General features: G+C 34.0%; 3 protein-coding genes across 3 annotated transcripts; all 3 read left to right on the top strand.

Moving 5' to 3' along the window:
- The first annotated feature begins 1,514 nt into the window (after positions 1-1,514).
- On the top strand, positions 1,515-3,609 carry LOC112523929 (COBRA-like protein 1). Its single transcript, XM_025133601.1, has 6 exons — positions 1,515-1,518; positions 1,856-1,962; positions 2,210-2,615; positions 2,689-2,848; positions 2,957-3,216; positions 3,332-3,609. Exons 1-6 carry the CDS (start codon positions 1,515-1,517, stop codon positions 3,607-3,609), a joined length of 1,215 nt encoding a protein of 404 aa, XP_024989369.1.
- Positions 3,610-4,705: 1,096 nt separating this feature from the next.
- On the top strand, positions 4,706-9,071 carry LOC112522995 (8-amino-7-oxononanoate synthase). The gene is made up of 11 exons (XM_025132386.1): positions 4,706-5,128; positions 5,937-6,073; positions 6,163-6,270; positions 6,483-6,718; positions 6,817-6,858; positions 7,820-7,907; positions 8,052-8,185; positions 8,273-8,361; positions 8,431-8,581; positions 8,664-8,732; positions 8,813-9,071. The coding sequence occupies exons 1-11, from the start codon at positions 4,897-4,899 to the stop codon at positions 8,919-8,921; spliced, it is 1,395 nt and encodes a 464-aa protein (XP_024988154.1). The 5' UTR covers positions 4,706-4,896; the 3' UTR covers positions 8,922-9,071.
- Positions 9,072-9,874: 803 nt separating this feature from the next.
- On the top strand, positions 9,875-19,453 carry LOC112523486 (5'-methylthioadenosine/S-adenosylhomocysteine nucleosidase 2-like). Its single transcript, XM_025133106.1, has 8 exons — positions 9,875-10,149; positions 10,245-10,308; positions 10,790-10,881; positions 17,831-17,937; positions 18,312-18,386; positions 18,772-18,846; positions 18,932-19,024; positions 19,107-19,453. Exons 1-8 carry the CDS (start codon positions 10,059-10,061, stop codon positions 19,302-19,304), a joined length of 795 nt encoding a protein of 264 aa, XP_024988874.1. The 5' UTR covers positions 9,875-10,058; the 3' UTR covers positions 19,305-19,453.
- The last annotated feature ends 3,954 nt before the right edge of the window (positions 19,454-23,407 follow it).

Below are 23,407 nucleotides of genomic sequence, written 5' to 3'. Positions count from 1 at the left end.
GAAATTGTTTCATATACTACTTAATGAAATTTTAATGAAACTGTTTCATGTATTTCTCTAAAATTAAAATAATGAAGATGATAATATCCATGATTAATATCCTCCACAATAAAAATGATTAATTAACCTCTTATAATTACAAAAATATGAACAAAATGAAAAATTATGATTGGTGGAATGAAGTTTTTACGGTTTTTACAGATTGAATGGTTTTCATTTGATCGTTTCCCTATATATATATATATATATATATATATATATATAATATAGAGAGAGAACTTGGTTCAAATGCTAACAAATTATTTGTGTTAACTATGTTAACCAAGCTCAACCAATCATATTCTATCTTTTCCTTTGGTTCAAATGTAACTCATATATTAAATACAAGGGTATTTAAGTAATTTGTCATTTTATGTAACTCCCAAATAATCAATTGGGAGTTACAAATTTGAAAATATCACAATTGATCATGATGCAATATTGACATTGAGGTTTCACACGTGTTCACGTTCTATAATTCATATTTATTTTAATTGACAGTTCTCACATTTAACATATGAACACATCAGAAATCACACAGCCTTAGATGCCGTGATTCATAAGTGTTCATGTATATTCAAGTCACTAGATGTTCATATGAATACATACACACACAGAACATGTGAAAACATGTGAACACGTATGAAAACACAAAACCTTAGATGTCTTGGTTCATAGGTGTTCCTATACATATAGCAGAGTTGGCTCATGAAGATACAGAAGATGTTCATACGGTTCACATGTTGTTCATATGTCTAATCTTTTTTGTTTGATGTGGTTTGAAGATATACACAAGTTGTTCATATGTCTGACAACTCGTGTATCAAAGATATATTATTTTTTACCTAAATACCTTTTGATATTTTGTTCACATATGTTAATTGAAAATATTWATTTATTAATTAATTTTTAAATATCATTAAATCACAACCGTTTATTATTCAAATTAACGGTCAAGATCGGTTAACAAAGTTAACACGATAATTTTGGTTAGCATTTGAACCAACACCGATATATATATATATATATATATATATATATATATATATATATATATAGGGGAGCGTTCAAATAAAAACCACCCAATTTGTATAAACCGTGAAAACCACATTCAACCAATTATAATTTTTTATTTTGTTCATTTTTTTTGTAATTATGAGAGGTTGATTAACCATTTTTATTGTGGAAAGTGTTAATCATGGATATTGTCATCTTCATTATTTTAATTTTAGAGAAATACATGAAACAGTTTCATTAAAATTTCATTAAATATTATATGAAACAATTTCATAACCATATATGAAACAAATTCATCAAAAAAAGTATTATATGAAACAATTTCACAAAATTAAACAATTTCATGAAAAAATTTCATAAGATTAAACAATGAAATGTACGTATGAGGGTGGTTTGTACGGTTTACACAAATGAGGGCGGTTTTCATTTGAACGTTCTCTATATATATATTAGAATTCATGGGTAATCTCCCAAATGCGAGAGTGAGAGCTTGTTCCATTTGAATTTGTCTTTTATTATCTGGTGAAGTTTTCAATGATATTTGGCTTATTCACACCGAATTTGGCATCTAGATGATTTTTCCTCATACCATTGTAGGATATATATTTTGTCCCCTTCCATTGCAACTTTTTTCCATCTTAACTTACTCATACTCAACAAATTAATGGAGCCCCAATGGTGTTTTTCGTTGATCTTGGTCTTCTTATTTGCGATTTGCAGTTTCACAGGCATCTATCTTACTTCCCTTTTGCATTAATTGATGCAACTAATTAACTACTTTTATTTACTAATTAATCAGCAGCTAGGATTATCTATCTTACTGCAGATTGCTATGACCCATTGGATCCAAATGGGAATGTTACAGTAGCTTTCGACATACTTCAATGGACACATGATGGCTATGTGGTTGGTTACTTAACTTTTTCTTTAATTCAATTCAAGATTCTCTATTTTTGCTTGGTTTATCTTAATATAGGTGAATCCTAGCTCAATCTCCAACTGATGATATCAAGTTGAAAATTTTCGTTGTAACTTAACAAGTCGATCGTATCTATTAATGTGCAGTGTGCAAGAACCCAAATTAAAGGAGAGTTTTGATATCGTTATTTAAAATTCTCATTGATCATCTTAATTACTTGGTTATATATCTTAGGCAAGGGTAAGTATCCAAAACTACTATCAATATCGTCATGTAAACAAACCTGGATGGAAGTTGGGGTTCACATGGAGCAACAAGGAGGTGATTTGGTCCATATCCGGTGCTATTGCAACACACCAAGGGAATTGCTCTAGTTTCAAAGATGAGATACCACATTGCTGCATACCCACCCCACAAATAGTTGATCTCATGCATGGTGGTGTTCTTACTGCCAGAGCAATTAACGCTCAACAATCATCTTCCTCTTTCAACATGGTTGTGGGTAACTTGCAAGTCGTACAGATGCCTATAAATCTTACTTTATTGGTACCCGGACCTGGCTATACTTGTAGCCCTCTGGAGGACACTGAACCAACAGTTTCTCTGGTCATTGGGGGAAGAAGAGAAGAACAAGTTTTTAGTAAGTATTTAGTTAATTAATTTCTAGCTCAAATTCAATAGTTTTATTAATTCAAATCATTCTGGGATTCCAGGAACATGGAAAGCAACATGCACATATTCTAGTTTTCTGGCTAACAAAATGCCAGTATGTTGTGTTTCATTATCAACATTTTATAACCCACAAATCACAGCATGCCCTCAATGCAGTTGTGGATGCAGACCAGCAGACAAGAAAACATCCTTCTGCATTAGGTATCTATCTATCTATCTTTTCTCTAAACCTAGTTAATTTGTAATTACTTGTTTTCTAATTAATGAGTGTACATGTGTATGTGATGGACATGCATGCAGTGGTTCTAGTCATGATTCTTCGCTTGAGACAGAATTCATGGGTAGTTCGGACACAGTGAGATGCAGTAATCATATGTGTCCCCTTCGAGTCCATTGGCACATTAAAAACAACTATATGGATCACTGGAGGGTGAAACTGACAGTTACCAATCTAAACTACGATAGAAACTACACTAACTGGAACCTGTTGGTGAATCATCCCGGTTTTGGTCCATCTGCAACAACTTACAGTTTCAACAGCACCTTGCTCCACACTGCTGGGATCCCCGGTAATTAAATGCCAACTTTCATATTATATTTTCAAAATTAAAATTAAAAGGTCTAGCTAGACTTCCTAATTCCTATATATTATACATATACTAAATGATTATCAGCTGGTTGCAGATGATGTAGCCTTGTTTTGGGGTATCGACTACTACAACACGGACCTTCTGAACGCAGAAAAGGATGGAGTGGGTTCAGTATCGACGGAGATAGTGTTAGGCAAGGATCCTGCAACATTCACATTACACAATGGTTGGGGTTTTCCCAGAAGCATCTATTTTGGTGGTGAAAACTGTGTGATGCCACCTCCACACACTTTTCCAATGCTTCCCAATGCTGCTTCTACTGCTCCATCTACTACCCTAATCCTCATCATCCTCCTCCTACTAACATTTTAATACATCTAAACTAATACCATGCATGCTTCATTGGCTTAGATTGATGGTGCATTTAATTTGGATTACAAATTGTAAATAAGACAGTAATATATATATTATAGTGTATCAAAATTTTCTTTTTACCAAGGTGATAACTAATTCTTTTAGATTGTAATATCTCAAGTCATGTAGCAGCCTTTAATTAATACGAATTAGTAGTTTGTGATAACTAATTCTTTTAGATTCTCGTGATTTTTAATCATTAAAAACTTCCTCTAAATAGGAATATCTCCATGCACATTCAAACAACAAATTAACGACAAGTGACAAGTATTTGACATTTGACAACACCACTAAATATACGATGGAATAGTTTTATAAGTGCGTGCCATTTCTAATTAATCAATGGTTGTCCTTTAATTTGCAGGATTTATGCATTATATACCAACCTACATTTGTCATGTATTTTCTCATTCATCTCAACCCAGCACTACAATAAAATTAATGGCGTTTTAGGATGTTTAACGTTCTTGTTTAGTATACTACTTAATAGAACTTGCCAACAAGTTTGAGTCATATACAATAACATTACAGTAAGTTGTTAAGACCAAATTACAACACAATCTAAAAAGTTATATCGATGAACAATCTAATAAAAATAGATCTTTTTATTATACGACATGAAACACAAATAAAAAAAAATTATTTCCATTTATTTTCTTCTTAATTTTGAAAACGCAATATAAGTTTTCTTCCAAAACTTTCCTTATAGACGTGAAAGGAAAGAGAATGAAAAAAACAGAAATCATAAGTTTTCTTCCAAAACTTTTTATTTACTTAGTTGTCTTTCATTTTTAAAAACACAAACAAAAAGATTATCTTCATTTCGTTCTTTTCCATCTCTTCCTTTTTTTTCTCCAAATTCGAGAAAGAATGGAGAAAATTAATAAAAACATTTTGAATTTTACAAATGTTTGAAACCTAAATTTTACAAAATTAATAAAAACATTTTAAATTCTTGATATTTTATGGGCTGGGCTTTTACCTGGGCCTCCAACTTCTGAACAGTTTAGTTTGACCTAAATTAAGTCCAACGTCCCTCCTCCTCAGTTTCATCGACCGAACTGAATCCTGAAGACGTCTTTGAAGCCAATCGACTCCATTCCTCGACCTCACAGTCAGACTACAGACAAAGCTTCTTTCATCATACAGAGCCTCGTATTAGTACAATGCTCACAAAAAAATTGGTAAGTATCCCCTGAATCTGGAGAACTCGATAGTATCTTCACATTTTGTTCGAGAGTGGAGATGTCTTGTTGGGACGAATGGGTAGAGCAGGCGCTTTCAAGATTGGAGTCTATGAAAATCTTACGGTCTCTACGACCCATTAATTACCCCTATCATCCCTTTGAAATTGATCCCAAACCTGACCATGCTTTCGAGGTATTTGATGGTATTCGTCAATGGGATAGGGCTTCTGTTGAAATAGAGATTGCAGAGTCTACATTTCAGAGATGGGTCCAAGATGTTCCTAGTTCTGGTATGATCTAACACATTCAACTTTTAGCATTTGCACTGTAATCTACATTTTGAGGAAGACAAAGTCAATTTCCGTATTATTTTTGGTTGCAGATTTTCAATGTTATGTTTGATGTATATAACATTTATATACGGTAAATTAAACTCACACATACTTCTCACCTTTGGTGAGACTTGAACCTCTAGCCTCCACAAAGTTGCGGTTACCGGATGCCGCTTGGCCAATGGCCCTTTGGTGATTTTCGTTGTTTTTTCTTCTTTTTTCTTTTGGTACATACATTTACAAAGAATAAACTAAATGCACACTTCATAATGATTTTTTTCAAGCTTGTATGAACAATTAATGTCGATACCCAACTAAATTCTATGTTTTGTTGTGCTTAGGTAGTATCATATATTGACATGGTAGATAATCATTTTAATTTACGGTGTGATGTCTTCCTTCTCATAAATGATTTGGGTAAACACAAATTACTCAATACGTCATGCACGGTTTTGTGCTGGTTTTCCAAAGAGAGTATTGATGGTTAAGTTTAGAAACCCAAGTGACTTGTAAATGTTTTATGATCGATTGCACACAAAATCATTTTGTGGTGGTCATTGATACTTTCGGTTAACAAGTATGACTAGAAATTCTTGTTTGTACAGAAGCATCTTCTATAGGCCATTTAAACTATTTGAAGGACCTCGATATTTTTTTGAAGAGTAGCAAGCAACTAAGTGTTTATATGTGGTATTAGAATTTTGTTTTCGTATTATTGATAGCATTCAAGCATAACCATCTGATTTGGTTAACCAAATTTTTACAGGGGACGAGCTGACGTGTGGCATTGGAGTTAGTGAAGTGGCACCATGCCCTAAGCCATTCAGAAAGCTACTTCTATTCTCTGGGAATGATTACTTGGGTCTAAGTTCACATCCAACAGTTGCAAAGGCTGCCGCAAAGGTGGGTGTTTGATGTTAGCTCTTTTATCTAATCTTTTTGTATAATATATAGTCTGTGATAACGTTGCATAATTTCCTTTTTATAAATAGGCAGTTCAAGAACATGGGATGGGCCCAAGAGGTTCTGCTCTAATCTGTGGTTATACAATTTATCACAGACTACTGGAATCCTGTTTGGCAGAGTCAAAAAACAAAGAGGTGTTAGCTTGCTCTTTTATTAATCAGTGTTTGTCATTGTGAGCAAAACGATCAGTTTATCATCTGTTAAAATATGAGAAATATGTAGTTTGCATAACCAACTGGTGTTTGATGTATGTTTATGTAGTTTTGGTTTTGTGACGGTTTGTTTATATATTAATTCCAAAATTATTAACTGAAAGCTGACACAGTCTTGTTTACGGTTACTCTAGGATTGCCTTCTATGTCCCACAGGGTTTTCAGCCAATATGGCTTTTATGACAGTAGTGGGATATGTTGGCTCTCTCTCAACTGTAAATGAAACACCTTCGGAGGTTGGTGTTGCAATATTTTCTGATGCTCTAAATCATGCATCGATAATAGATGGTATTCGTCTTGCGGAGCGACAAGGAAGACTACAGGTTTTTATCTATAGGCATTGTGACATGACCCACCTTAATGGATTGCTGTACGCTTTCTATTTCTTTGTATATGTCCGTTACTCACTTTTATTTGAATTATGCTTCCACATTTATGTCTTAAGGCTTTACATTTTCTACTTGGCAGATCAAATTGCACGGCTAAGAAAAAAGTAGTTGTGACAGACAGGTAAGGTGCTTGTGTTTGTTTAGTGTTAACTGTTTCACTTTAAGATTAAAAATGTCACACTTGTATCAACTTGGAGAAGAAACGTAGTTTTAATATCAACTTAATTTATATTTGATTATGTACCTAACACCTCATATATGTAGAAAAAGAGAAGCGATGAAAGAATAAACTACAGTTTACAACTGCAACCATTTGCAATTGAATTAACTAGCTGAGTATATTAGCTTCCAAACTACAGTATCTAAAGAATGGTGCTTGGATTGCCAGAAAAACTGCAATAGGAGTGGGTGAAAACAGTATATTCAAAGCTACAGATAGCATTGAGATCATGGTTTTGGAATTATTTGAATGCAATCTCTGTACAGTCCTTATGCTCTATTTATGGCTTGGATGACTGGCTACTCTATGACAAGTTTACAACCATCAAACTCAGCACAATTGCTTTGTAGAAGAAGAGAAATGTTTTCGTTCCTCACACGCACTTGCATTCTCTCTCATCTGTAGTTTTGCTCTTCTTTGAAAGCATGGCTTACATATCTTGTCATTATCTACCTATACAAAGGTTGTCATGTGGTGTACCCTTGATGGTTTGATGAACACAATTGATTTCAATATGGAATTGGAAAGGTTACTATAGATTTCCAGGCATTTTGAGACTGTCGGATGTCTCCCAAGGCTTTCACCCAAAACACACACTAAATTGATCGATACCCTTCTAACCTCATACTACGTAAAGCTACAATTCCTTGCTTAATCCATATGTACCAGACTACTGGTGCATTAGACACTTGTACCATAGTCTACTCTATTTGACCTATCGACTCTATTACCCAGGGTATAACATCATGCATCTCATTTGATTCAGTGTTGTTTCTTATTAGGTGTTCAAATCATAACTATTGGCTTGCATCTGTGTTATGATAGGTATATTAAGGGGATGTATTTTTGTGACTTTTATCAGCTTGTTTAGTATGGATGGAGACTTTGCACCGATGATCCAACTTTCCAAGCTTCGCAAGAAGCATAACTTTTTGTTGGTAGTTGATGATGTAAGTTTTTTGAATTTACCGATAAGATTATTTTATTGTGTTTATTTATAAATAATATCTTGTACTGAAAATCATTCAAATTTTTAGCTGATTTTTGATGGTATGATGAGATATTAGTTTCTCTTACGTTCTGTTGATCCCTAGGCTCATGGAACACTTGTTTGTGGCAAAAATGGTGGGGGTGTACCTGAGGAGTTCAATTGTGCAAGTGATATTGATATATGCATAGGCACTCTTAGCAAGGCTGTAGGTTGTCATGGTGGTTTCATTGCCTGCAGGTTGATATCATATCACATCATATCTCCCTTTATTATTGTATTAGTGGTGCTCAACAAGTGATATTTATCTATGTTTGAATTTACCAGCAAAAGGTGGAAACAACTGATACAATCAAGGGGCCGTGCTTTCATATTTTCAACTTCTACTCCTATACCAATTGTTGCTGCTGCACATGGTAAATGTTACTTATTTAGTTGAGCAAATGATATGGGCATTATTTATTTATTTATTTATTTATTGTTAGCTGCTATGATGGTGGGAAAGAAGGAGACATGGCGTAGAAAGGCTATTTGGAAGCGAGTGCAAGACTTTCGCGCTCTTACTGGAATTCCTATTGCAAGTCCCATCATTTCCCTTATAGTAGGATGTGAAGAGCAAGCGTTGCAAGCCAGCCGGTCCCTCTCTTTCTTTCTTTCTTTCTTTTGTTTTTCTTTAATCCATACGATATAGTTGATAGTTTTGTTGTTAAACATCTAGGCACATGCTGAAATGTGGGTTTCATATAACTGCAATCAGGCCCCCAACGGTACCAGCTAACTTATGCAGGTACGCTACGTTTTTCGGTTGCTCCTTCCTCTTTTATTAGTGTCTAGAAAAGATTTAATTGTATGTGTTGGAAGTTGCAGGTTGCGGATCACTCTGAGTGCGGCACACACTAGAAATGACATGAGGAAACTTGCATATGCTTTATCCCAATGCATGAGTTTAAGAGAGAGTGGAACATCAAAACTCTGATGGTTTTTTTACATGAGAGTTGTTAGTCATAGGAGTAATTGTTGTTATGAAGAAAAGTAGTAGCAATTTGTGTTGATGGAAACCCCTAGTCTTTGGATTCATGGTCTTTAAAACATTTGATATAGATGGCTTGATTTGTTACCAATGAAATTGATATGTTGCTTAATTCATACACAAACTTTGTCCAGACTTCATTTCCACATGTTGTGGATGGGCAAGACCTAAATTGCTATTATATATAAACTAGCGTTCAAATTCATGTGAAAAAGACAAGTTTTCATTGATTGTTTTTGTTAATCTTGTTTTTTCTATAAATGAACTGCATTGGAATTTCATTTTCATTATTTATAGTGGCCAAAGTTGGGTGCACGCGAAAAGATGGTTGAGGTATGTACCACATGACATACAAATTATTGATTATCATTTAAAATAAATTAATACAAAAAATGACATAAAAGTTGTTTTGGTGTTTGGTTGCGATTTAAAACCTTCACATTTTGTGGGGTCAAAATGATAGAAAAAGGGCGTTTTTGGACATCCAAGAGGTCCAGGGTGACCTGGATCGTGGCCAAGGTTGTGTAATCAACCATAGTATTAATGTGGAAGGTGGGCGACTTGGCCTAGGTCGTATAGACTTTTGTGTGGAGTGCGGTTTTAGGCATGGGCATTCTCGTTTTCTTGTACTATTGTGGTTTTCTTGGAAGAAAAACTAATGTTTTTTCTCTTTTACATAGTCACTTCAAACTAAAACCAAGATCGAAAATACGATTACGCTTTGTTAGTATATACAGAATAAATAATATTTTTAGAGATTAAAGCTTTTTACCTAATCTTCTTACATCAGATTAGAAAATATATTCTGAATAGAAAATCAATGGATAGGATTGGGAAAAAATATAAAATATTCAAGATTTTAGATAATAAAATGTTTTCTATAAACTTAGAATAGATATTTGTGAAATTTGCAGCATTTGAAAAAGATCCGACTTTGTATTGTATGAAAGTCGCCCATCAAGAAACACCTTCTGTTCATGTTCAGCAATCAGCATTCGCTTCCTCAGTTGAATACTTGAAATCAAACCAAAACGCTTTTCTATCTCTCTCTCTCTCGCCGAGAGAGACAAGTAAACACTGATCATGGCTCCTCCTCCTAACGAAGATAACAGCATCAGCCACGACTCATCCGATGATCAACATCGCCCCATCTCTACTATCGTTATCATCATCGGTCATTCTCATTCTCTTTCTCTTTCGATTTGTTTTCCTATTCGATATAGTTAGGTTTTACTAATACGTTTGATCGAGTTGCGTTTTGTTGAGTAGCTATGCAGACGGAAGCACTTCCTCTTGTGAATGCGTTTGAGCTAACGCAGGACACTAATCCTATGTGTGTTCTCTTTCTCTCTTTCACCTTCTCATTTTTGTTCCTATTTAGTTGATTTTATTTCTAGTCTAGTTTTAGGGTTCAAGGGTTTCAGATTATTTAACTTTCCTACGTATTATTTAACATTTGACAAAAATAATTATGCAGTGGGTGTTTTGTCCTGAATTCTGGTTAAAAATCATTTGTATAGCAACAACTTTAGTTCTCCATTTGACTTTTTTGCACATAACGCTATAGGACCATGGAAATTAAAAGTTTAAAGATGATAAATTTATGCACTTTTTTGCAAGCACAAAATTGTTTTAGACTAATTGGATATAACAACTCCCATTGTTCAATCTTACTTTATTGATGAGTCAGCAGGCTAAAAGATTGCTCATGTGTATGCCATATGTTTATGCTATGTCCCTTACGCTGCAAATACTTTGTTCCTTCCATCTTTTTCTTTTTACTTGGAATGTAATTTGTAAATTCAATCATGCAGATTTCCGAAAGGAACTCCTTGGGTCCGCTATTATGGTTCTTACAGAGCTCTAAATGTCAATATCATTTGGCCAGGAAAGGATGCTGTTTTAGGTGAGTGTTGGGTGTTATCAGTGGGTCCAATTAATCGCGTATGCTGTTATGGATGAGTCTTAAGTGTTCTGTTAGTGCATACAATTATCTATTTCATGTGATAATTATAAATATGTTAATCCTCTACCCGAGTCACGCAATAGAAACATTTTACACATCCAAATTCCAAGCAAATGGGCACACTAGCATTTAGTAGTTACCAGTTTTCTGTATTACAAATTTCAAAGGTACAGCCAAGAGAAAGCCTTAAGCAGTTTTTTAGGGACTACACATGAATATAGCTGCAATAATCATGCGAATTACAGGTTATTTAGCCTTGTCTTTGTTTATGTGAATTTTGACCCACCAGGTTGGGAAGGGTCTTTATTTCATGCAGGAATATCTTTAGAACATATTGCCTCATCTCTAATACAAACATAAATGGATGACTAAGTCAGAAATGATCAAGTAACTTCCTTTTCTGATCAAGTAGGTAAGAATAACGTAGTTTCTTTTTTGTGCTCTCTTTATACAATCTATTTCTTGATTATCTTTAAATTTGTCTCACTTTCATGGGAAAGGCCTTTCTTTCTTGCAGTGTATTGTAAAACAGGAAAGAAATTAAGCTAACTAAATCCCAAATTAGAATAGTTTAACCAAAGATAAAACAAGGGATAAGTTAGTGATTCCAATGAATCTCTAGCTTGAACAACAAGGGTGACTTGGTAATACCATATGAAGTTCTCACAACATACAAATATGATGATCCACAAAATAAATATGCATCCAACATAAAGTAAAGAGATAGAGTTAGAAGACAACACCAAGATTTACGTGGAAACCCAATTCGGGAGAAAACCATGGGTGGAGACTATTGAGAAATCCACCAGTGAAGAAACAAGGTTACAAGGCTCTTGAAGGAGAAGAAACTCAACTATGTGATCGTGTGAATGGAGATAGAAATGATAATATTGGGGATGAGAAAACACATTCATCTCCTAGGAATTTATCCTAAGAGAGTTCTCTGTTTGGGGGTACATTCAAAAGGAAGAAAATGTGTATTAAGCTTGAGCAATCCAAATGGGTGAAAGATGTAGTTGTAAAAGGCAAGTCTTTCAAGCAAAAATTTCTTAGAATTTCCTGGCTCAAGAGGCATGGTTGCTTGTAGACAAAAAAACCCAAAACAAGGAAAAATGTGCTGAAAAAATAAGTGCAGGAAACAATGTGCTTTCATAACCCTGAAGTTGGATGATAACTTCTACACTTTCGGAGCACTTTTTTCACTCATGTGAACCATGCTTCATGCCCGTGAAGCACTTGAATGGACTTTTAGGCACTATAAACAACATTATCCACCTTGACTCGATATCCACCTCTAAAGAACATAACCCAATCAAATTTCCAAGAATGAGGCTCGTCAAAGCATAAATCATCATACTAGCGAAAAGTATTGACTTCCTTGAAAATAACCATCAAGAAACTAGTCTCTTCCGCCAAGACCTTCACGGGCTATTTCAAACCACAAACATTGACGAAGTACAAAAATAAATTGAACTTAGTCCTTGCCCATAGGGAGAACCTTTGTCATATATTTGCTTGATTCTCATTGCAAATCTCATTCACCTTGAAGTCGCCTTTAGCAATAACTTCGCTGACAAAATGATATCGCACATCAGTCTGCTTCGTGCATTCATGAAACATTTGAAGATAACACTTTGACTATTACGATAAACTAAGTATACAACCAAATTGTTGTTAAGTTCACCAAATAAGCCTTTGAGGCACATCACTTGTTTAAACGCTTCCGTTGTTGCCTTTTACTTTGCTTCAGTAGTAGATAAAGCAACCATTGGTTGCAAAACAACCTTCCAACTAAGTGCATACAAGCCAATGGTGAAAACATAGCCTACAAGAGAACATTTTCCATCCAAGTCACCCTCATAGTCCGTGTCTACCTAATGGCACCATCTTTAGTTGTTTCATTGTGTAAAGAAGTATCTTTAGTATTGTTTGTACCGTCTTCCAATGTTCCTTTCCCGAGTTGAGCATAAAACAGTTTACCATGCTTATGACATAGGACAAATTGGTTTGTATACATATCATTGCATACATCAATGATCTCACAACACTTGAAAACATGTGACATATACGCTTTCTCGGGATTGGAAACAGGACCACCTTGCTGCCAATCATGTTGAAACTTTTCAAGATCTTTTTAATGTAGCCTCTTTGACTTTGAATCAAAATGCTCACTTTTGGTCTCTAATGATCTTCATTCCAAGGATCTTTCGTGCATGCCAAAAAACTTTCATCTTAAACTTGTCAATCGTCACTCAATTAACTTTTAACAACTTGGATTTCTTCCTTGGCTGCAATAAGCGTATCCTTGACATAAAATAGAAGGTACACCATTGATTATCTTCACCACTTCTTGTGTAGACACGACAATCATACAAACAAAGAAAAACCGTGTGAGATCATTAAAGAATCAAAAAGTTTGTACCATTGTCTCGGTGATTGCTTTAGGCCACATAGAGATTTCTTCAGGTGACACACAATGTCTTCTTTACCAACAGTGATAAACCATTCGGGTTAGTACGTAAAAATGTCTTCTAACTTTCCATGCAAAAATGTTTTTTGGCATCTAATTGCCTAAGTTACAAATCTTTTTAAAGCAACAATGCTTGACAAGGTACAAAATAGGAGTATGCTTGACAACGAGAGAGAATATGACCTGGAATCTATAACAAGGATTTGACTAAATTCCTTTGCCACAAGTCTAGCTTTGAAATCGATAGTCTTCAACATCCAGTATCCCATCCTTCTTTTTATACACCCATTTACAACAAACTGGCTTCTCAACGGGAAGAAGAAGTGCTCCGAAGTACCATTCTTTTGTAGAGACTCCATATCGTCATGCATATCTATATCTACTTCTATTGAGTTTAATGTAAGTCAAAGAAGGGAGAAGTTAGTAATCACAATGAATCTCTAGCTTGAACACACAATGGTCTTCTTGTTGTACAATACAAAGTCCTCACAACATACAAATATGATGATTCAAAAAATAAATATGCATCCAACACAAAGCAAAGAGATAGAGTTGGAAGACAACACCAATATTTATGTGGAAATCCAAATCGGGAGAAAACGACATGGAGGAGACCACGAGAAATCCACTAGTGAAGAAATAAGGTTACAATGCCCTTGAAGGAGAAGAAACTCAACGATGGTGAATGTGTGCGTATGGAGACAGGATTTATAATATTGGGGATGAGAGAACAATATTTGTCTTATGAGAATTTATCCTAGGAGAGTTTTCTAGTTTGGGGATGTCTTCAAAAGGAAGAAAATGGAGTATAAGGTTGAGCAATCCAAATAGGTGAAAGATGTAGTTGTCAAAAGCAAGTCTTTTTGGAAAGCATCAAAGGCAAGTCATCCAAGCAAAAATCTTCAAGAATGTTGTGGCCTCAGAGGTATCGCTTCTTGTAGACAAAAACTCAAAGCTAGGAAAAGGTACCGGAAAAATAAGTCTTGGAAACAAACTTTCTGACTGACTGTAAAGGACTTCTTTCACGACCCTATAGTTGGACAATAACTGTAACATTCTAGAATTTCAAATCCCTCGAAATAATATCAAGACCATTTCTTACATCACAACTGAAATAAAGAGTCAAGTTTCATGAGGTATTAATAATCTACTATTAGATTTCAACAAACATAATAATGTCGAACTACAAAGTTGTGCCGTAATCTGAGCTACAACTTCAACACATCTCGACTCAATTTTTCTTCTCCATGGTCTCCTTTAAGTCAAGGACTATAGCTTGGGTTGCACGTGCTTTAAAAAGTTTGGGTAAGCCTACGACCTCGAGAGGGTTATTGTTTTATGCAATGATGACGTCAATAATTTCAAATAACATTTCAAAATAGCATAAGTGCAACTTTTACATAAATACACATACTTTAATCACAAGTCATATCTGGTTTCGTTGACTATGCTCACGACTCACTTTTGCCGTGCTCTTACTGACACTTATCTATTCCTTCGTGTATTACGGTTAATTGGTAGGGTGGCGAAACCGCAACCAAAGTGCCAGGGAATTGAACCAACCTTCATGTATGACAGCAACAATGTTAACAAGAGTGTCGATAAAGAAATATTAACACTTGTAAAAGCTGGAATTGTTAGCAACAATCATTGCTAACATTTCCAGCTTTGATTGGGTCAACTTCCTTTTTTTTTGATTCTAAGATCCCTTAAACATTCTTGTGTTAATATTTCGTAGTTGGCACTATAATCCCCACATAGTAGGTTTCTACCTCCTGTTAACATTGATGCCGCCGTACATTGGCGGTCAGTTCGATTCCCAGCACTTTGGTTGCGGTTTTGCCACCACAACCCTACCAGTTGATCGTAAACTGTGAAGGATTTGATAAGTTTTAGTAAGTTATGATTTAAAGGTTCAAATGATACTTTATTTCGACTATTTGGTGGTCAAAAACTCAAACTCATCCCTAGTCTTACAACTTTGTTCCGTGTGCCCTCCCAATTTTTGTTGTTCTTGAGTCATTTTTCATTCCAAATGTAGTTGTATGAATATGGGTTTATATTTGTTGTGGTCTAGGATTAGGGAAGGGAATCACTGGGATTCTGGAGTTTCCTTTGGGAACTCCCAACTTGCTGTTCTTATGTTCCAGGGAATGACACACCCTTCCCGACTCTTCAATTTTCGAACTTAATTCCCATCGACAAAAAAATTAAAATTCCTTAATTAGAACAGTAAACATGGGTTATTACAAACTTTCCTCTTAATATAATTCCGTCATCGTAATTAGTTCTAGGCAACCAAATTAGGTATTTGGTTCTCATTTCTTGTTCGAGTTTCCATAAAATCTCTGTTACGTGTGATATTTTCACTGAACTTTTACTAAAGAAATCTTATGGACCCTCAACTTCTTGACCTTTTGATAAATACTGGATTTTGGTTCTTTGACGTAAGTCTCAATATCTTGTCCACATTCACATCTTGAAGCGGTATCTCTGTTTTTTCTTTCACATATGCTAGACATTTCTTCAAGGTAACCACATGAAACGTATTGTGGATGTTTAGTGGTTCCTCACGGAGTTCCAGCCTGTAAGCCATCTCCCTCCTCCGCCTTTTATTTTAAAATATCCATTGTAACAGGGGCTCAACTTTTATTTTTTCTGGAATCGAACTACCCCTTTCCAATCAGAGATTTTTCCTGCATAAACCTTTAATTATCTCCAATTTGAAATCCTATCAGTTTTCGCCTTTTGTCGGGATTTTTTTCCCTTGAATTACTTTCTTGCTGCCATTAACTTTTGATGATTTCTTCTTTCTCCGTTAATCTTGTCCTATTTTTCATGAACTAGGTTATTGAGTGGTACAGTATCTAATGTTGATCCATGGTTACGAGAGTAGTGGTTTAAGTCGCCCCAAGCCTCAGATTGATCCAATAACTTCATAACCAACTTAACCATCCTGATGGTAGAAGGATTAGCTCTAATACCATTTGTAACGCTCCAAACACAAAGCAGCAAGCTGACTCAATAACTTTTGAACCAACTTAAAACTATGGTGAGTTATTGGTAGCTCGCTTATATGGAGTTCATAAATCTACTTTTATATTCAAGTGGGACAGATTGTTACAGTAGCTTTTGCACTTTATGCGGTACTTCCTTCAGGTATGCGAACCCAATGCTTCACACCTTCGTGAAGCTCCTGAATGGATTTTTATGCACCAAAAACAACAGTGTATGCTGTCCAGAAGAATACTTTTTTTCTAAAGTTGAAGGTCTACTTTCTGTCTTTGATTACGCTTTTAGCTACTCAAAACAGATGCTTTGGCTTGGTTGTTAGATTAGTTTCCTAGGATTAGAAGTTTTTCTAATGGGAAAATCTGCAATATTTTTGGGAATTTTATTATAACTGTTTCTGGCAACAAGAAGAGAAGAGAGAGAATCGTGGGCAAGATAATGCAGGTCTGTGTTTCCAGTTTCTGGTCTACGTTTTTCCAGCTTCTTATTGTAGTGCGATGTAGGCCTTGTTGGTCATCGTTTTCTGGGGTTTGTGTAGACTGGGTTTGTGTATGTTTTGTCTCCTTGATTGGCCCAGCTCTTGATGATGTTGGTTGGTTCATACTTTCTCAGTATGTATTCTCTGTCGCATCAGCGTTGATAAAATCTTTCACCATTTCAAGAACATGAAATATAATGAAACTTCCTGTGATGAATTTGGAATGACTTTAGTTCAACACTTGACTTGAAAACATGAGAACTGCCTTTGCTTATACAAACTACAAAAGGTCCGACATTCAGAATGAGATCCAACCATTCTAGTATGGTTTCAAAAATCGAGTTTTATTGTTATTTTGTTTCTTAGGCATCATTTTTAGCAACATTTACAGTTTTGTCTTCCCATTTGCATTTAAGAAAATTATAAACCAGATGGGAAAATGGTAATTTTTAACTGTTTGCATTTCAAGAAAACCAAAAATGGTTCTAAACTTGATTTTGAAGTTTTCATGGTTTAAGTTTACTATTTGATGTTGATGAGTTTATTGTTTTAAACTCATTAAAGCACACTTTCTTTTTCCTTTTTAAAATTTTCATATCTAATTTAAAATATTCTTGCGAAATGTATGTCATCAAACTTAAATTACATCGTTTTGCATTAGAAAAAAATGTGGACATAAAATAGAAAAGACTAGTGTCATCAGAAGCTTCCGCTGCGACCTTCTGTTGTGGACTATGCATTCATATCATATATCATGGTACTCATGAATACATGGGGCACTTAATTTCTTAGCTTCTTATAAATTATTTTATGATGGTGAGATGCACAATTTTGATATATACTGATGTCTTTGATACACCATGTATTCATGTAAATGTGTTTTTCACATAAATGAACTTATCCAATCCTTGGAATTATTTCTTCCTCAGGGGTTGACAGCGTTGGTACTATTTCTGCATCTCTTGTGACTTATGCTGCTATTCAAACCTTGCAACCAGACCTCATCATCAATACTGGGACTGCTGGTGGTTTTAAAGTATGGATGTTATGCTGATTCATTATATTTCTTAGACTATATTTTGAGTCATTTGTTTAGTTGGAGAAACAGCATTTGTGAACTGTCTCTACTTTATGTGGGATGAAGGTCAGGATCTTTAGTGTGATTTAGTATCCCAATTCTATTTTGATAATTTCTAGATCAATAAGTTCACGGTATACTGGTATTTTACCATGTGCTTGAAAAGGTTTATAATCATGCTTGAGTGCTGAGTCTCTGCTAGAATAATACTTTATCTTACCATCTTCGGTCCTATCCCTTTTCTGAGTTTGACAATTTTTAAATGAGAGAGCAGATGATTGTGTGAATATTGTTCTTTGATGTAAATTCATATAACCTTTGGATGTTTGCAGGCAAAAGGAGCTTGTATTGGTGACGTGTATGTTGCATCAGAAGTTGCTTTTCATGATAGAAGGATACCAATCCCAGTAAGCTAAATATATTCGTTTTCATAGTTCCATGTAAAATGTTGGGGAATCAACTTGAAATCGGTGCACTTTTGATATGAATACGTTTATGGCTCTCATCTTGCATGGCCTTGAACCAGTATCCTGAGAAATGAATACACAAGGCTGCAAAGTGCATCTTGTAGAGCTGTTGTTCAGTAATTTCTGTATTATTCTGAATATCAACTAATCAAATTCTATTCCTTGTTATTTTTATCTCTTTCTTGAGATTCAGAAATAGTAGTAAACAATTCGATAAATCTGTTACTTTTTTATAGATCAGTTGAATTTGTAAACAAGCCATGAGGTGGAAAGATTTTGCAGGCAATTTCCTTGATTTATTAGTTTTTACTGAACGTTGGTGCAGGTTTTTGATCTCTATGGAGTTGGTTTGCGACAGGGTTGCTCAACACCAAATCTGGTGAAGGAGCTTGATTTTAAGGTTGATGCTATGATAAATTTGGCGATTTGGATCCTAGTTTGTAAGAGCGATCTGTTTACATAGATTAAATTTGATCTTGTTCCAGGTTGGCAAACTGTCTACCGGAGATTCTCTGGATATGACTCCACAGGATGAAGCATCCATACTTGCAAATGATGCAGTGATCAAAGACATGGAGGTAAACATGGATCTTTTCTTTCTTATTTATTTGCAAATGATGATGTAGTAGCAGTAGTTGTTATTGTATTCTTCTTCATCAGGGAGCTGCTGTCGCTTACGTAAGCGATCTTCTGAAAGTGCCAGTAATGTTTGTAAAAGCCGTAACTGATATTGTGGATGGAGACAAACCAACTTCCGAGGAATTTTTGCAAAACTTGTCAGCAGTTACCATTGCACTTGGGAAAGCCGTCACTCATGTAGTCGATTACATCAGTGGAAAATCCCTTTCCGACCTCTAATCATACATACATTTTTGGTAATCAATGTGATGTATCAAATAAATGACTGAATCATTTAATTTATATGACATTAAGCCAAAACAAATGGAATTCTTGTAGGTTGGTTGTCTTTAAAGAAAGATATGATAGATGGATTCTATTTATTGTTATATTTGCATCTTTCATTTCAAATAGAAAATTCTATTGCTTGTTGATTCTAATATGATGCGCTAATTTCCAATTGCTAATGGAAACTATACATCAATTTTGTCATAATAAATATAGCAGGTTTAGGGGTGGAGGTGTTCAAAAAAACCATGGGACGCTCAAACCAAGTCAAACTGGACCTTTTTTGGTGGTTTGAGCAGTCTGGCGCTACAGTCCCATCTGAAAAATTGTCAAACCGCTCGGACAGGTTTGGTCTGTGGTTTGAACAATTTTTTAGCGATCTGGGCCGAAACTACCTCCAAAAATAGACATATATTAGTTATATTTAGCTTTTTATGTCGTAGATTCAATTTTATGACACAATTACAAAAGTTCGTCCAAGACATTATGTTTTAGTTTTTATTTCTCTATTGACCATGTCTATCTAAATGGGCAAATTTTTGTAAGTTAGTAAAAATCAAATCCAAATGAACACAACTCGACATATATGAACCCTTGTGTGAATTGCGAACACAAATTGACATATATGAACCCTTGTGTGAATTACGAACACATATTGACATATATGTACAGTTGGTATAAATATGAACACATATTGACACAAATGAACATATGAAAAATGATGAACATGTGTGACCATATAAATACAAATTCACATGTATGAACATTCATACAACCATATGAACACAACTCGACATATATGAACTCTTGTGTCAATTACGAACACAAATTGACATATATGAACCCTTGTGTCAAATACAAACACAGATTGACATATATGCACACCTGTGTCATGTACGGGTTTTTTTTTTCATATACACCCCTGATCACACATGAACAATTCCCATAAATATCGAATATTTGTTCACATATGAATCATTAACAAAAAAAAGAACTGTAGAAAGAATCTGGTGTCGGGGATCTTGCTGTTGGTTTTGATTCAATGATGAGATTAATTCCCGGATAGTTACATTGATACTAATAGGCAGTTACAAAACATCTTATTGTCATTAATGGACGGTTACAAAACATTTCATGGTCATTAATTGTCAACTAAAATATTTTCCTAAAATACCTTTTGTAAATATTGTTCACTTATGTTACCTTGTCTATGTGTGCAATTAATTACACTTTATGTCATTAATGATCTTAGCCACAAATTTCAAATTTCAAATATCAATAGCCAAGATTGGTTAACAAATTTAATACAATAAACTTAGTTAACATTTGAACCCTCCTTCATTTGTTAACCTTGTTTTTTTATATTAATTTCAAAAACCAATCTCTAACCATGTTTGATCAATGGTTTAAATTGATTTTGTTAATTTTAGTATTAAAAGTAATTGAAGCGATTAGTAATTTTACTTTGATTTTATATTCATAAGTATGTATAACAATTTGTAATGAAACAAATTCATATGTATAACAACTGTAATGAAACAGGTTCATATGTCATATATGATTGCATCGGATTCATATGAATAACAACTGTAATAAAACATGTTCATAGAATATGTTTTTCCCTGTTTTGTCTTTCGTGTCTCCAATATGAATTCTTTTTTTTTTCTTTGTTCTTTTTTCTTTTTACTTTACTTATTTAGTTTGTTTCAATCTTGGTCTTTCATCAAAAAATGGATGAATGTGATTAGTTTGTAAGGTTTGTATGAAATGAATGGTTTGTAAAGTAAACCATATATATATATATATAGAGAGAGGAGCGATCAAATGAAAACCACTACAATTTGTAAAAACCGTAAAAACTACTCTCATCCGCCATTAATCTTATGAAATTTTTTCATGAAATTGTTAATCTTGTGAAATTGTTTCATATAATACTTTTTTTGATGAAATTGTTTCATATATAGTTATGAAATTGTTTTATATACTACTTAATGAAATTTTAATGAAACTGTTTCATGTATTTCTCTAAAATTAAAATAATGAAGATGATAATATATCCATGATTAACACCCTCCACAATAAGAATGGTTAATCAACCTCTCATAATTACAAAAAAATGAAYAAAATGAAAAATTATGATTGGTTGAATGAGGTTTTCACGGTTTTTACAAATTGAGTGGTTTTTATTTGAACCCACCCATATATATATATATATATCTATATAGGGGCTGGTTCAAATACTAACCCAATATTTTGTGCAAACTATGCTAACCCATCTTAATCGTTTATTTTCTCATCTAACGGTTATTATTAAATGAGATTAAATAAACAATAATTTAATTAATATATTAATTAATATGTGTATGAACAATTGTTCAAAGGATAAATTGGTCAAAAATTTGTATTAATTAATATGTGTATGAACAATCGTTCATCTTCGTGCCTATATCAAGGTATGAACATTCATGTGAACCCTATGGTGTGAACCCTAGATATATGAACATTAGCTACACCGTGTGAACCCTAGATATATGAACATTAGCTACACCGTGTGAACCTAATGAACACTATAATCGATATATGTTGGTCATATGATCATGTTCTTCAACCTTGATGCATGCTCGTAGTGATACACATGCACGACGATGAGACATGCACATTAACAAAAACAGGGGTTGTGCAGATAAAACCGATATCTGTACTTTATATCTGTTCGTGCATGATGTTCGTTGTAGGTGGTTTCATATGTGAATTAGTTGTCAATAAGATGAACATATTTGAATCTTCATGTCATTATTAGATGAAGATCAATTTGAGATATTGTAGGATTTGTAACTCCCAATTAAATAATTTGGGAGTTACATAAGAATGACTAATGACCTAAATACCCTTATCATTAATATGTAAGTTACATTTTAACAAAACCCAAAGATGCAACATTATTGGTTGATGTGGGTTAGCAAAGTTTGCACAAAATATTGGGTTAGTATTTGAACCACCCTCTATATATATATATAGGTTGGTTCAAATACTAACCAAAACTATCGTGCAAACTATGCTAACCAACATCAACCAATCATGTTCCACTTTTTAGTTAGGTTCAAATGTAACTCACATATTAATTGTAAGAGTATTTAGGTAATTTATCATTCTTATGTAACTCCCAAATATTTTAATTGGAAGTTACAAATCTTAAAATATCACTAATTGATCTTTATGTAATAATGACATGAAGTTTCACATGTGTTCATCTTACTGAATTTTACATTTATTCTTCCTATAATAGTTTTGATATTGTAAATTAGAAAAAAGTCCATTTTGTAAAGATTCCGTTATAATCCGAGTAATATGGATAATCATATAGTAAAACGGATCGACGACAATGAGAATGAAAAAGCTAAAAACGTCTATGAATACATTCGGAATTCGAATTCTGAAAGTGAAGAAAATGATCAATAAGTGTCCCAATATGAACATACGATAGCTATGAACACGCTAATGTGAACACGTCTACATTAAAGATTTGAGTTCGGGATGACAAACAATATACATTTTTCACTAAGTTTTGAATTTCAGTAAATTCACATCATTGTTGCTCTTTTTAATTATCTACTTTATCTAATAATAGTTTTAGTTTTGAAGACTAACTACATAGGGGCTGCTCATTATGTTCATTAAAGATTTGACTTCGGGATGGCAAACAATATACATTCTTCATTAAGTTTTCAATTTCAGTAAATTCACATCCTTGTTGCTCTTTTTAATTATCTACTTTGTGTAATAATAGTTTTAGTTTTGTTACTGTTTTATGTCATATAGCACAAATCATATCATGCTTATATAGGGGCTGTTCATTATGTTCACTGTGCTATATTACTTGATCACACACATAGCGATTACATTTTTCATACGAGGATGCATTAAGACATTTGTGCACAGACACACATATATTAACAGATATCAAATCAGCACAAATAACACAGATGTAGACGTTGGGATTCGTTATTGTTTTATGTCATATTGCTGATGTTCATTAGGTTCACAAATCCAAACTT

The sequence above is a fragment of the Cynara cardunculus genome, assembly GCF_001531365.2.
Source record: "Cynara cardunculus var. scolymus isolate 2C chromosome LG 12, CcrdV1, whole genome shotgun sequence".
Taxonomy (NCBI): Eukaryota; Viridiplantae; Streptophyta; class Magnoliopsida; order Asterales; family Asteraceae; genus Cynara; species Cynara cardunculus.
This window is presented reverse-complemented; position numbering and strand designations above follow the sequence as displayed.

What these genes read in the sequence shown, in the direction of transcription:
- LOC112523929 (XM_025133601.1), top strand. An exon ending in AAGAGAAGAACAAGTTTTTA is followed by an intron (nt 2,616 to 2,688) that starts GTAAGTATTTAG and finishes CTGGGATTCCAG; the next exon opens with GAACATGGAAAGCAACATGC. An exon ending in AAAACATCCTTCTGCATTAG is followed by an intron (nt 2,849 to 2,956) that starts GTATCTATCTAT and finishes CAGTGGTTCTAG; the next exon opens with TCATGATTCTTCGCTTGAGA.
- LOC112523486 (XM_025133106.1), top strand. Translation starts at nt 10,059, where the DNA reads ATGGCTCCTCCTCCTAACGAAGATAACAGCATCAGCCACGACTCATCC. An exon ending in ACGCAGGACACTAATCCTAT is followed by an intron (nt 10,309 to 10,789) that starts GTGTGTTCTCTT and finishes TCAATCATGCAG; the next exon opens with ATTTCCGAAAGGAACTCCTT. An exon ending in ATAGAAGGATACCAATCCCA is followed by an intron (nt 18,387 to 18,771) that starts GTAAGCTAAATA and finishes ACGTTGGTGCAG; the next exon opens with GTTTTTGATCTCTATGGAGT.
- LOC112522995 (XM_025132386.1), top strand. Translation starts at nt 4,897, where the DNA reads ATGTCTTGTTGGGACGAATGGGTAGAGCAGGCGCTTTCAAGATTGGAG. An exon ending in CAGAGTCAAAAAACAAAGAG is followed by an intron (nt 6,271 to 6,482) that starts GTGTTAGCTTGC and finishes CGGTTACTCTAG; the next exon opens with GATTGCCTTCTATGTCCCAC. An exon ending in ACCCACCTTAATGGATTGCT is followed by an intron (nt 6,719 to 6,816) that starts GTACGCTTTCTA and finishes TCTACTTGGCAG; the next exon opens with ATCAAATTGCACGGCTAAGA.